Source organism: Amphibalanus amphitrite, unplaced genomic scaffold (assembly GCF_019059575.1).
Source record: "Amphibalanus amphitrite isolate SeventyFive unplaced genomic scaffold, NRLGWU_Aamphi_draft 000772F_arrow, whole genome shotgun sequence".
NCBI classification, from domain to species: domain Eukaryota; kingdom Metazoa; phylum Arthropoda; class Thecostraca; order Balanomorpha; family Balanidae; genus Amphibalanus; species Amphibalanus amphitrite.
Window position 1 is genome coordinate 78141 of NW_024882266.1, and position 13563 is coordinate 91703.

General features: G+C 51.6%; 1 protein-coding gene across 1 annotated transcript in view; it reads left to right on the forward strand.

Annotated features, from left to right (window-relative positions):
* Nucleotides 1–13563, forward strand: part of LOC122365910 (semaphorin-2A-like) — a 96264-nt gene that overhangs the window by 71733 nt on the left and 10968 nt on the right. The window contains exons 7-9 of the mRNA XM_043337527.1: nucleotides 5470–5740; nucleotides 6610–6712; nucleotides 9109–9236. Of these exons, the coding sequence (XP_043193462.1) occupies nucleotides 5470–5740; nucleotides 6610–6712; nucleotides 9109–9236 (502 nt within the window). The remainder of the gene's footprint in view (nucleotides 1–5469; nucleotides 5741–6609; nucleotides 6713–9108; nucleotides 9237–13563) is intronic.

The following is a 13563-nucleotide window of genomic DNA, read 5'->3' on the forward strand; positions in this document are numbered from 1 at the left end:
GGTCTGGGGAGGCCCCTGACACTGGCAGTCTGGGAGGCCCCTCTATCCACACTAGTCAGATGTCTGAGACTGGTGGTCTGGGAGGCCCCTCCATCCACACTAGTCAGAATAGGCCCCTGACACTGGCGGTCTAGCCGAGGCCCCCTACCCTCACTAGTCAGAGGAGGCCCCTCTATCCTCAATAGTCAGATGAGGCCCCTGAGATTGATGGTCTGGGAGGCCTATCCATCTACACTGTAGTCAGAGGAGGCCCCTGAGACTGATGACCTGAGAGGCCCTTATAATCACACCAGGCAGAAGAGGTCCATGAGACTGATGGACTGAGAGGCCCTTCTATTCATACTGGCCAGAGGAGACCCCCAAAACTTTCGGTCTAGGAGGTCCCTCAATCCGGCACCAGCCAGAAGAGTCCCCTGAGACTGATGGCCTGGGAAGCCCTTATATTCACACTAGGCAGAGGAGGCCCCTGAGACTGATGGTATGAGAGGCCCTCATATTCACACCAGTCAGAAGAGGCCCCCGAGGCTGATGGCTGTGAGGCCCTTCTGTTCATATAAATGGCCACTGGAAGCCCCTGAAAGCGGTGGTCTGGGAGGGCCCTCTATCCACACTAGTCAAAAGAGGCCCCTGAGACCGATGGTTTGAGAGGCTCTTATATTCATACTGGCCACAAGAGGCCCCTGAGACTGATAGTCAGAGAGGTTCACTCCTAATGAATCTGAGGGGGCCCTCTATCCACATTTACACTTTTCTAGGGAGGCCCCCGAGACTGATGGTCTGAGAGGCCCTTTTATTTATACTGTCCACAGGAGCCCCCTGAGATTAATGGTCTGAGAGGCTCTTCTATTTATACTAACCAGAGGAGGCCCCTAGGATTGATGGTCTAACAGGCCCTTCTATTTATACTAGCCAGAGGAGGCCCATGAGACTGATGGTCTGAGAGGCCCTTCTATTCAAACTAGGCAGATGAGGCCCCTGAGAATGATAGTCCGAAGAGCCATGCGGCGGCAACTGGCCGTGGCCATATTACGGCTCGGTAGGGCCCCACAGAGCTCATGAGAGCACCTCAAGGGTTCCGACACGCTTATCCCCATAAGGATGCCACGCCGGCTTCTGAAGGCTCCTTGTAGGCATCTAAGGGCCCTTTCCGGCCTCTAACGGCTCCACCCGCCTGTGATGGCTCCACACCAGTGTTTATGAGCGCCACACAGTGGCGCCTTTGAGGGTCATACTAGTGTCTCTTAGGGCCCTATATCGGTGGCTCTGGGGGCCCCACACCGGCGCCTCTGTGGGCCACCACACCTGTGCATCTCAAGGCTCTATAGGTACATTTGAAGGACCCACACCGACACCTCTGAGGGCCCCACACCAGTATCTCGGAGCTCTGAAGGCCCCCAGTGACTCCGAGGACTCACCGGCTCCTGAGAGCACCATGTTGATGTCTAACGGCTCCACAAGGCCACTGAAGGCACCACAAGCTCTCACTGAGCTCTAATGTCCATGTACCGGCCTCTGAGCGATTTAAGCCAGCGCATTCATAGCTCCACACCAGCAATTGTAAGAGCTTCACACTGAAGTATCTGAGGGTTCCACACCGGTGTCTCTAAGGGCCACATACCGGCATCTCTGAGGGCCCCATACCGGCGTCTCCGAGGGTCCACATCTGGCAGGCACCCATCAGCGACTGAAGGTCCCACACTGTCGACTCCGAGAGCCCCATCTGCGTCTGGGAGCACCTCTAAGTCTAATCTCTAAGAACCACAGCAACTCCTCCGTACGAAAGATGGGCGTCTGCATGCCAAAGGGGAGCGGTTCTGAGACAGTAGGGCACCTACGTGCAATAGAGGGGCGCCTATGAAGCCCATAGGGGCGCCTCAATGCGAAAGAGGGGCGCCTCTGAAGCCTACATATATGGGCGTCCACATGCAATAGAGATCTGCAGACTGCAATTGATCAATGCCATGGGGCCTGGGGGTGCATTCATAAGAAACAGGAGCGCCGGCACGGCAAAGAGAGGCGCCTTCAAGTGTCCATAAAAGATAGACGTCTATGATAAGTGCACATTGTATGCGACAACGGGGCGACTGTGGGACATATAGGGATGTCTCTGATGACTATACATAGGGCGCTTATATGCCAAAGAGGGCGCCTATGAAGCTAATGGGGGCACCTGGGAAACGAGGAAGACATTTGTGTAAGGGTTTTCAGGGGTCATGCGCCGTTTGCGGCAAATAGATTCTAAAAAAATCGGAGGGGGAATAAGTTTTAAAAATGGTGCGCGGACTTTCCGCACTGTTCGCTTAACCCTATTCCTGGCGGGGGGGGGGGGCCTCAGGAGCCCCCCCCCTGAGGTTTTTTTGTTATTTCTCCCAAACGCGTTGAGCTAGGAAGCTCAAATTTTCTGACTGTTCCTAAAAGGCTTCTACGCAACATGTCTGAAAATTTTGAGTTGATCTGACCTCAGGTCAGGTCACCAGAGGCGGTTTGGTGACCCTACCTCAGAAAAGTTTGCAATCACGCCAGAGCTAGAGTTTTTGACCGATCAATTTCTTCTCTTCAGGCTTTAGTTAGGGTACCAGTATGTGCAATTTGTATATCTCGGAATTTTGATATCGGTGACCTAAGGTCAGGTCAGTTTCGCGACATCCCCATTATAAGTCAATGGGGGAAAAATCAACTCCCTGTTTTTACCACTAAAACGGGTCGGAATGGCCCCATATACCATACATGACTTCATATACGATCAACCTTCACTACCTTGAGGTCTGTTTTGCTGTTGGGCAGCTGTGAGGTCATGTGACGTCATCAAAGGTCACCAAAGGTTTTTGGCCAATAACTCCGTACAGGAACAAGATACAGACGCGTGGATGGTCTCATTGTGTTCAGCTCGTCAAGACGCATCGAATGATATACATGATGACCTCGAGGTCACGTGACCTGAGGTCAACCTTTGACCTTGACCTTTCGAGGTCAACATATATATCATTCGATGCGGATTGACAAGAGGATCACGATGATGCCCTTAGTTTGTTCCTATCTTGACCAATTCGAAAGTTATTCGAGAAAAACTCTCTCCATATCTAGCGCCGCCATTTTGACTTTTTCGACCCCTGTGACGTCATCTTTGACCTGACCTGAAAATGACCTTAGCAAAAATTGTAGACCTTGTCCATGCGTATCCGATGCCGTTTACCGCTTGTCGCAATCTTGCTTCGTTCTCGAGATCTCAGGGGGGGGGGGCCGAATCGGCCCCCCCCCCGCCAGTTTCTTGTCCCGGCGGAGCCCGCCAGGAATAGGGTTAAGCGGTTACGCCCCTGGGTACATCTGCCCGAGCTCATAACCTAGATTTGGAGGTCATACTTGAAAGCAGCCAGCAGGACGAGGCAAAAGTTGGAGGCCCCTGAAAATAGGAGGCCCCCTGGAAAAGGAGGCCCCTTGACAGGGTGGCCCACCCACTTTTCATGACGTTCCTACGCCCGTGGCCCTTCCCCAGCACTCAGTCCTGACCGGCCTCTGGCTGCTATGCATGGGATATGTATCATGCATGGGCCGCTCAGAGCCGACCCGATCCGGACCACTACCATGTCGTGACCGCTCTGGTGGCACGCGGCGACCCCGTCGGACCCGTCGCCGCCGCCGACGACGGCACGGAAACGCGCCGCCCGACGGAGATGGACGCTTTGTCTCGGCGGCGTCTCTGAGCCTCATTAGGCGGCTGGAGACACTCGGGAGGAGACACGATGAATGGTTAAGTGAGCTCAATATGAACCGCTCGTGGTTGGGAGCGACGGGGTCGTGGCAGATCAAGACAGACGGATAGGGGAGGAGCGAGAGGGCAAGGGTAGGAGTGAACTGCTGGCAGACGCGGTAACAGTGTCCATGGGGATGGCGTTTGATAGCATGGTAAGCGCAGACACGTGAAGGTCGGCGTCATTAGGTAATGAAGTTATCGACTGAGCGATGGCCATTTCCTGGAGAGTGGTATTTAAATTGGCATGTCAGATTTGGCATTCGCAGAATTTAATTATGGAGAATGGTAGTGATTCATTGAATTGTCAAATCATATAAATTATACAGTCATGAACCCGTGCGCGGCTCCTTTTCTTGTTAGGTTCGGGCGTACCTGGAAGGCGTGTATCATTGTTGACCCTCTTTGTTCCCCGCCAATATGCTGCCCTCCGCCCTCTCGACGGACCCGGAGGACGTCATATCTCTTCTCCACTCTACCGGGCACTTCTGACATCCCCTCACCTCCTCTCCCTGGGGAGATCCGCCCCTCCCCATCCTTCATCTCTCCTCCCTTCTTCCTCTCATCCCGGCCCTCTTCAGCACTGACCGCCCTTTCAATTTAGATATTAAACCCGGCCAAGGTGGCGTAAATCACGGCGCAGACGGCAATGGCGATAGTTTGGATTTCCGCGCGATTAGCTATTCGGCGGCGGCATCTATAAAGCGTCGTGCGGCGGCAGTCGGCGCTCCTGGGGGAAATCGCGGCGAGTGCGCCACCCGCCGCGCCGGCACTTTTTACGCGCCACGTTTGCCGTCACTGCGACGTATACGGCGAATCTGGCGCACCTCGGGATGCTGCAGTAGGTTGGAGCTGTGATGAAGATGAGCCAGGTGGTTTTGGGATGCCTTCAGTTACTTAGCTGCGAGAACTAGCGAGCAGCGTCTGCCAGTCACCGCCCGTATTTCACAGCCCAGGGACCGCCAGCCGGCTGATACCCCGTGTTTGCTGTATCGATTTCCTCACACCTGCCAGCTGCCGGCTGGCCTCAGGGACCTCTAACGGCTCTGATTGACCGCAGCCGCCGACCTTTATCACCCGGCCCGCTGCCCGTGACCCCCTGTCGTCACCCCCCCCCCCCGCGCCATCGACGCCGACGGGCCGCCGCGTGCTATCAGCCAGCCGCAGTCGTCACCGACGGCGTGCCAGGGGCGTCGATTGCGACGAGCGTGGTCGGTGGACCGATGGCTGCGACCGGCCGCTGGCACGCGAGGGGGTGGGGAGGGAGGTGACGGGCTAGTTAGTGAAACTGGGGCGTGTAGCACTAACCGACACGCCTTGTTAGGCATTCTGCGAGGTTTCCGATGTAGTCATGATGGGTGACTCATGGAAGCTTACGTGGAAGGTGGATGTGGAGCCTCACAGGAAGTTACTGACGGTGTCAACGACAGGAAAATGTGCTCTATTTTAACTCCGATTACTCACTTTTCAGAGTATTCTTCCCAGCTTGCATAAATTGAATCTTTTTAATGCATAAATGTACAAAAGCAAAGATCCGCTGCGCACTATTTCTCTCGAAAATTATGGGTCCCTTATTACACCGAATGGCAATGCATGTATATAAAAACCGTGTGACTTGCAGGTATCCTGGACCTCCTCACTCTTCTGCCCGTACTGGAACCCGACTTATATAACACCCCCTCGGCCTCGTCTGAGTCTGACCTTTGACCTTTTACCCCCAGGCGAACCTGACCAACCTACCGCGCACCGAGTACGTACCCGGTATCGGTAACGGCATCGCCAAGTGTCCGTTCGACCCGGACGACAATTCTACGGCCGTGTGGGTGGAGCACGGCAACCCGGGCGATCTGGCCGGCCTCTACTCCGGCACGGTAGCAGAGTTTACCAAGGCCGACAACGTCATCTTCCGCACCGACCTCTACAACACCACCACCAAGCGGCAGCAGTACCTCTTCAAGAGGACCATCAAGTACGACAGCAAGTGGCTGGACAGTAAGTGAAGAGTGGACTGGGGTGGGGTTACTCCTCATATGGTTTATGGACAGAGTTTGTGCGTTGCCTGCTTCAGATAAGCTCCATGGATTTTTTCATAAGACCCCGACCGACTCACATAATAACTTTAAGAAAACGTTTATTATTAAATTAGCTCTAGGGGAAGGGGGCGTGGTGTTTGGTACTTATTTCAAATTTCACCGAAGGGGGAGTGAACGATCATATCCTTAGCGAATTAGTCTGGTGACGTGTGTCGAACTTAGTAAAAAGTTGTGTGTTCTTTGGCATGGTGATGTTTAAATTCGCTGCAGTAGACATTTTCCCCTCCTTGTTTGTTTGCTTATGCGTCAGGCTGCAGAATGAGTTTCCGGATAGTTTATTTGTGTTGAGTATCGCTCCATATAGCTGCCCATATATCTCGGTATTTTCGTTCCTGTGATCACCGTGGCATATGTTAATGCCGTCAGAAGTTGGCTCTGGCCACCCAGTGGTGCTCGGGCCGTCTCTTTTCACTTTCCGCCGCCAAGTTGGCCGGATTCGGTAACTTTTGTTCACGGCTGTTACTTGTTTCGTCGTCAGAGCTAGAGGACTGTTCCCGTCTCCCATTGATAGCCGGTTACTGAGCCGAGCAAATGATACGCCGGCCCACATCAGACCTTTTGTCGGATATCTAGTCAACCTTAAGCCAACACTCCATTCCGTCCGCTTCAAAACACATTTAAAAAGGAGAGCAAACTTTGTCCAACGTTCTCAAGCCCGATTGCAGGCCTGAGGGACATGACTTTTGAAAATGTGCGGCCGGGTGCGCTCGTGTTCCCTCCCTCCCCACCTCTTAGTTCCAAGACATTGACTCTCGCCCTCCTTCGCAGAGCCCAACTTCGTGGCATCGTACGATATCGGCGAGTATGTGTACTTCTTCTTCCGCGAGACGGCCCTCGAGTACATCAACTGCGGAAAGGCCATCTACTCCCGGTAAGCTGTCACCCGCCGAGCAGAACCCACGTGCTCCGTTGCTGGTCCTAATCAAACGTCGTGCGGTACGCCCCTGTTTGTCGTATGTCTGAGTGCAATAGTTGAGTATCATGGGTCTGCAAGCTGGTGGTTTACCTAGTACTGAGTGAGGTGCAGATAAGCATCAAATAGTAAATATGGACTTTTGATAGGATGACTGGCAGTGTTGTTTCATGAGGCACATATGAATGTGGCTTTGAAGCGGTCTTGGCTTAAGATGTCTGCCCATAACCTTCAACGAGAAGTGCCGAAGCTAGCTGGAACCATCAAGAGCAGACATTTCATATCTAGCCACTGACCAGTGAAGTGGCCCGGCTTTTAGTGGAACTGCACCGGCCGTAACCGTTTTGGTCCATGCCGTGGACCCGTTCTGGTCTGTGACGCGTCACGATAGGTTAGAGGCCAAACGGGCGTGACGCCGAATCGTTTCTGAGTCCGTGACTCATCCATGGACTGAGCTCTCAGTCGGAACGGGACACATCCATGTGGGCGGCCGCAGGCTGATGTCAATTACCCCCAGAACAGTTGGATGTCGTTTCTTTTGTTCAGTTGATTCTGCACATTCATCCTGAATTGAGATGTCTTTGTGGGTGAGATTAGTAAGACTGAGAGGCGCCCTTTGTAAAGAGTGGATGAAGTATGTATGAGAAGTGCTAAATGTGGAAACAATTTACCAGAACCTCCTAGTTCCCACGCACTCCTCGGTAATTCATTTCGAAGTTGAATTGGTTATTTCTGACACTGCATTCAAAAAGAGATTGGCTCGTCAAATCCGACAACTTATACGCCTCTGACCAAAAACTATGATTGTTGTGACTTGAAATCATCTCGCCACAATCTGATTGTCGGCAACGCTCACAGCTTGATTATGCTGTTAATTCTCATCCACTGTCATATCCTCCTACACATCTCTCTCGCTCCCCATTCTAGATCTCCGGACCTGCCACCCTGCAGTCACTGGGAAGGGTAGTCTGCTCAGAATCCCTCGCCCCTCGACCAGTGTTGGTCGGTCGCACACCACCGACCCGACTTTGACAGGCTCACCCGCAGTGGATCCAATAGGCTAGTTTGGCCGGGCCGTCCGTCAAGACCCAGACGGTTGTTCGTCTTGGCCGGCGGCACGGGTGACGCCTGTGCTTTGGATTAGTGTGGGAGGTGTCCGTGCGCTTTAGGACCCTTTTGTCGTCTAAAATTAGATCAACAGTTCGAATAACTACATAAACTGGGTTTCGAGTTACTTATGGATCAGATGGCGGCAGTCTGACTTTGCCGTTGTTTTACGTATGGTAGTGTCAAATTCCATTCAGCAGCGGTTTTCATCTTGTCTTCTCATTCCACTCCTCTGCAGCTTTATTAGACGCACCTAAATTCCATCCCATCTTCAAAAAATAATCAATCTAAAGACACCTGGTCCGGCTCGATTAAGAAGTGCACTCATCAGCGCCCCTTCCTCGGCCGACCGAGGCAGCCTGCCGGCACCATTGTCTGAATTGCTGCACTGAGTTCCGGTCAACACTGGCCAGGTATGCGGCCGGGGCTTCATTGTTGCCACGAATGGGCGGCGATTGGCCGGTGTGAATGATGAAGCCGTTCATGGTGCATGACTCGGAAACTCACCGTGAACAATAGCGACCGAAGCGGCCCGGCGGCGGCGCCCTGAAAGGAATGTCGACTGTGATTACATGACTGCCAAGGCGCCGACGGGCGCCGTGATAACTTCATTTATCAGCACCAAGGCTGGGCCTGAGTATCTCAGAGCGCCAGCGATGGATGTGTGCGGATGTCGGGGATTGGGTTACTGTGAGGTTACGATGCACTTCTATCATGTTTTGCTGGTAACAGTCTCGTAACAACTTATCAAAGGATAACCTTTGTGTGCATTTTCATGATGAATCAACAATGCTCTCTTCCTTCTCTCCCTCCTCGTCCGTCCGTCCGTCCTGTCTCGTCTCTCTCTCTCTCTCTCTCTCTCTCTCTCTCTCTCTCTCTCTCTCTCTCTCTCTCTCTCTCTCTCTCTCTCTCTCTCTCTCTCTCTCTCTCTCTCTCTCTCTCTCTCTCTCTCTCTCTCTCTCTCTCTCTCTCTCTCTCTCTCTCTCGCTCTCGCTCTCGCTCTCGCTCTCGCTCTCGCTCTCGCTCTCGCTCTCGCTCTCGCTCTCGCTCTCGCTCTCGCTCTCGCTCTCGCTCTCGCTCTCGCTCTCGCTCTCGCTCTCCCTCTCCCTCTCCCTCTCCCTCTCCCTCTCCCTCTCCTTCTCCTTCTCCTTCTCCCTCTCCCTCTTTCTCTCCCTCTCCCTCCTATCTCTTTCTTCAGTTACCCCTCATTTACCCTACGCATCTGACAACACTTCCTCCTTCCACAGCGTGGCTCGCGTCTGTAAGAAGGACACGGGGGGCAAGAACATTCTGAACCAGAACTGGGCCACCTATGTCAAGGCACGATTGAACTGCTCGATTCCCGGCGAGTTCCCCTTCTACTTCAACGAAATACGTGAGTTCATCAGGGTGGCCCACGTTTGTGTGTAACATTGAAGTCTGATTTTCCGAAGCTTGAGTTCGTTATGATATGTGTTTGCGTGTGTGTAGTGTACGATTCACCTTGCTCGAAGTTGTGAATTGCATATCGTGCTGAGCAAGCCTAGGGTAGGTTGTTATCATTTTTGCAACCATTTTGACCTATTTTTTAACCCCTACTGTATCAAGTTTATTGGTTTATCGCCACATTCAACAATTAAGCGAAGTTTATCAGGGTGTTGCCTACGCTGCCAATTTTCGACTAGCTTTGGTGCCCTTCCTATTTCCTCGCCGATGCAGTTCCCCTCCCTACATCCTCATTTCCCTTAGAAGTCCCTATTATCACCATTGCCGCGCGTATGTTCCTCTATCGCCTGCGATCTGTCCACCTGGTCTCCAACGCAGAGCTAACGGTGCCACTCGCCAGTGTCACCGGCCGTGTTATAGGATCTGTAAGCTGTCGTTATGGAGCTTACCGAGACACTCCAGGGGCCGGCTCCGCTCTTTCTGATCGGCTCGAAGGGCAATGTGGAAGCTGTGACCCCACTGCAGTCCTCAGTGGAGCAGGGACGGTATTGACCATTGCTAGTAGGGATTACGTTGTTATTCCAGCTAGTGGCTTCTAGTGCGTGCCAACCAATGCTCGTCTCACTTGTGGTGGTGATTGCGAGGGCGGTGCTGGTTAGATCGTCCGTCAAGCTCTTAAAGTTCACAGAGGTCACTGGAGGTCACCGGAGTGGTCCCCAGACGACCGGGTGATAACTTCCGACTTATGTCGCGTGGTTCGATCGTCTGTGCTGGTGGCCGGGCAGATGCCTGTCGCGGAGCCAGGTGGTACGGTCGTGGAACGGGTGGTTATCGGCTGTGACGGCGACAGGGGTGGTTGGGGAGGCGGCTGATGTGTCTCTGAGGAGGGCTGGACGGCCGGGCGGTGTCGCCGGGTGAAGAAATGGGCGGTGATGTGTTCAGAGGCGGGCTGTGTCGAGTGGATTGGACGGAGTGGAACAGGGAGAGACGGGCGCGCTGGTGGTGGGTCAGGACGGAATGGTGACTGTGTATAGGCGGGACTGTGTGTGTTAGATTGGACGGACTGACTGACTGTGGGCAGGGAGGAGACCGTGAGTGTTTCTGTGGACAGGCCTGGGTCTGTTAGATTGGAAGATGGTCGGCGTGTGCGTGTTGGGCGGCCACATGGACCACGGCTGTCATTTGTGCCAGGCGTCGGCAGCGGCGGCCCGTGCCGCGCGCCGTTTGCAGCCACTGGGTACCGGTCTATGGAGGACTGGCCCATGGCGGAACTGTTCCCCCTCCCCTTCTACTGCCACTTTCCTCCCCTGGCGAAACCGTAGGGATTGACGTAGCAAAGTAATGATAGACTTGACTTGGCAAAATATTGTTCAAACACCAGCTTTAAGTTTTTATTGGTAGCTTTCGGAAGCGTTACAGCTTCCTTCGTCAGCCTTGGATAGAATTCTTAAAAAGACAGATAAACACGTAAATACAAAACAATTCAAAATTCAAAAACGCCACTTAAAGGGACTATCCCACCTTCTAAAATGTTGTTAAAACCAGTTAAATTGTGCCCGACTTTATAGATTGGATGACCAGGAACACGGTTCTGGCATTTATTTTTCATTAAACATCTTAGGCTTCCCATATTCCAAACACAAACTTTCAAATATGTGACGCCACAGCCCAAAATTACCTCCTTCCCCAGGCCACATTACTGTCATAAAGCTGATTCTTTTTACTCTGTAGGCACCACAACAAAGTTCAGACCAAGTTTTAAGCCATTTTTCAACGAACAAACCCATTTAAATCAGAATGACTAAACGAGGTGACGTCACACTAACGGTCGCTCCATGTTGAAGATAGGGCCTTGTACAAGGCCCATTTTCAAATGAAGGGAACGAATTTCTTCAACACCAAGAGGCCGCGGGGGTTGCAACCTAGATAGATAGTGGTTTCTGAACCTCGCCGCAAACTTGGCTATCTCAACTCAAACCCCATGTTAAAGGTGGGATAGTCCCTTTAAAGTTAAAGTGGCGCAGATATTCGAGAAAAGCTCGTTTCGTAATTCGTAGCGTTCCACTTCGTTGACGAATTCGCGTACATGAGTAAGCACAATAAACAAAAATACACCGCACGAACATTGAACTATCATTTAGTCGCCTAGCCGAGCACACGATACACATCTGCCACCATGACACCAGGTTTCACATTCAGCACATTACCTCTCGCCTTGTCGATAAAAATACCCTCTTTGATTTTTCGTTTCCTCCAGTCAGACTCGTAAGCTAAGACTTTCACATCTCCCCAAGCGACACAGTGGCCCGTTTCTATAACATGTTTGGCTAGTCCTGAATGATTCTCGTCCAAGTTGCGTATCGCCCTCTTGTGCTCTGTTTCTCTCGCTTTAATACTACGACACGTTTCTCCTATGTAAATTTTTTCACACGCACACTCATATTGGTAGACCAAGCCCGTCCTGTGACACATGTCCCTCTTGTCCTTGGGGTGCACCAGAAAGCTTTTCAAATTCCTCTCTGGCCTGGTAGCAACCCGGGCAAACGGTTTGACCGCGCGTGTAACTCTCTCCGTGACCCCCTTCACGTAAGGTAGAACAACTAAAGGCTTGTCCGTCTGCTCCTCTCTAACCCCAGTCCTCTTTGGTCTGGCTAGTTTCCTGCGAGTGGCCTGAATGAAATGTTTTGGATAGTTGTTAGCCTTAAGTGCCTTATCTATGTGACCCGACTCAGCCTCCCTACTCTCCTGACATGATACGAAAGTTTCGCCCCTCTGTACCAATGACCGAATCACCGACTCCTTGTGCTGTTTACTGTGATGTGAGTTAAAATTTAGGTAGCTATCTGTGTGTGTTGTTTTCCTGTATACTCCTGTCATCACCGTCCCGTCCTCCCCCCTCCTCACCTCTACATTCTTCCATTTTTCCTCCCCCCTCCTCACGGCATTCTTCCATTTTTGGACGTAGAGGTGAGGAGGGGGGAGGACGGGACGGTGATGACAGGAGTATACAGGAAAACAACACACACAGATAGCTACCTAAATTTTAACTCACATCACAGTAAACAGCACAAGGAGTCGGTGATTCGGTCATTGGTACAGAGGGGCGAAACTTTCGTATCATGTCAGGAGAGTAGGGAGGCTGAGTCGGGTCACATAGATAAGGCACTTAAGGCTAACAACTATCCAAAACATTTCATTCAGGCCACTCGCAGGAAACTAGCCAGACCAAAGAGGACTGGGGTTAGAGAGGAGCAGACGGACAAGCCTTTAGTTGTTCTACCTTACGTGAAGGGGGTCACGGAGAGAGTTACACGCGCGGTCAAACCGTTTGCCCGGGTTGCTACCAGGCCAGAGAGGAATTTGAAAAGCTTTCTGGTGCACCCCAAGGACAAGAGGGACATGTGTCACAGGACGGGCTTGGTCTACCAATATGAGTGTGCGTGTGAAAAAATTTACATAGGAGAAACGTGTCGTAGTATTAAAGCGAGACGATAGGCGTTATCACAAGTGCATTCGCGGCCATTGGGGCGACGTAAGAAAAGAAGAAAACAACTGGCCCCAAGAACTTTAAATTATCAGTTAGCATGCATCTTTTCCTTGATCTGTAGAGAATTTACCATTAATTGCTAGAGAAAATTGCATTTAAATCTTCCATCTATGCTTTTTTCATCGTTTGCACAATATCTTCTTTCATTAAGCTAGAAATACTAATTAGAAATAGTTCCCGCATCATCAAGAACAATAGGGAAGGCTTGAAGTGAATACAATAATCTAAACGGTGTTGTAATCTATGTGAAGACACTTCTAAAATTGCCTGTAGAAATATTGAAGGCAAAAGTTCAACTTTTTCACAAGACGGATGTCTATAAACCTATTCAACGTGTGACAACTCAGCGGTATTTCGTCGCCTACAGCCCAGCTTTCCCTATTGACCGATAGAGGCGCTGCTATCGATGTCCGCCCGTGCCGCCTAACGAGAAACAGAGCACAAGAGGGCGATACGCAACTTGGACGAGAATCATTCAGGACTAGCCAAACATGTTATAGAAACGGGCCACTGTGTCGCTTGGGGAGATGTGAAAGTCTTAGCTTACGAGTCTGACTGGAGGAAACGAAAAATCAAAGAGGGTATTTTTATCGACAAGGCGAGAGGTAATGTGCTGAATGTGAAACCTGGTGTCATGGTGGCAGATGTGTATCGTGTGCTCGGCTAGGCGACTAAATGATAGTTCAATGTTCGTGCGGTGTATTTTTGTTTATTGTGCTTACTCATGTAC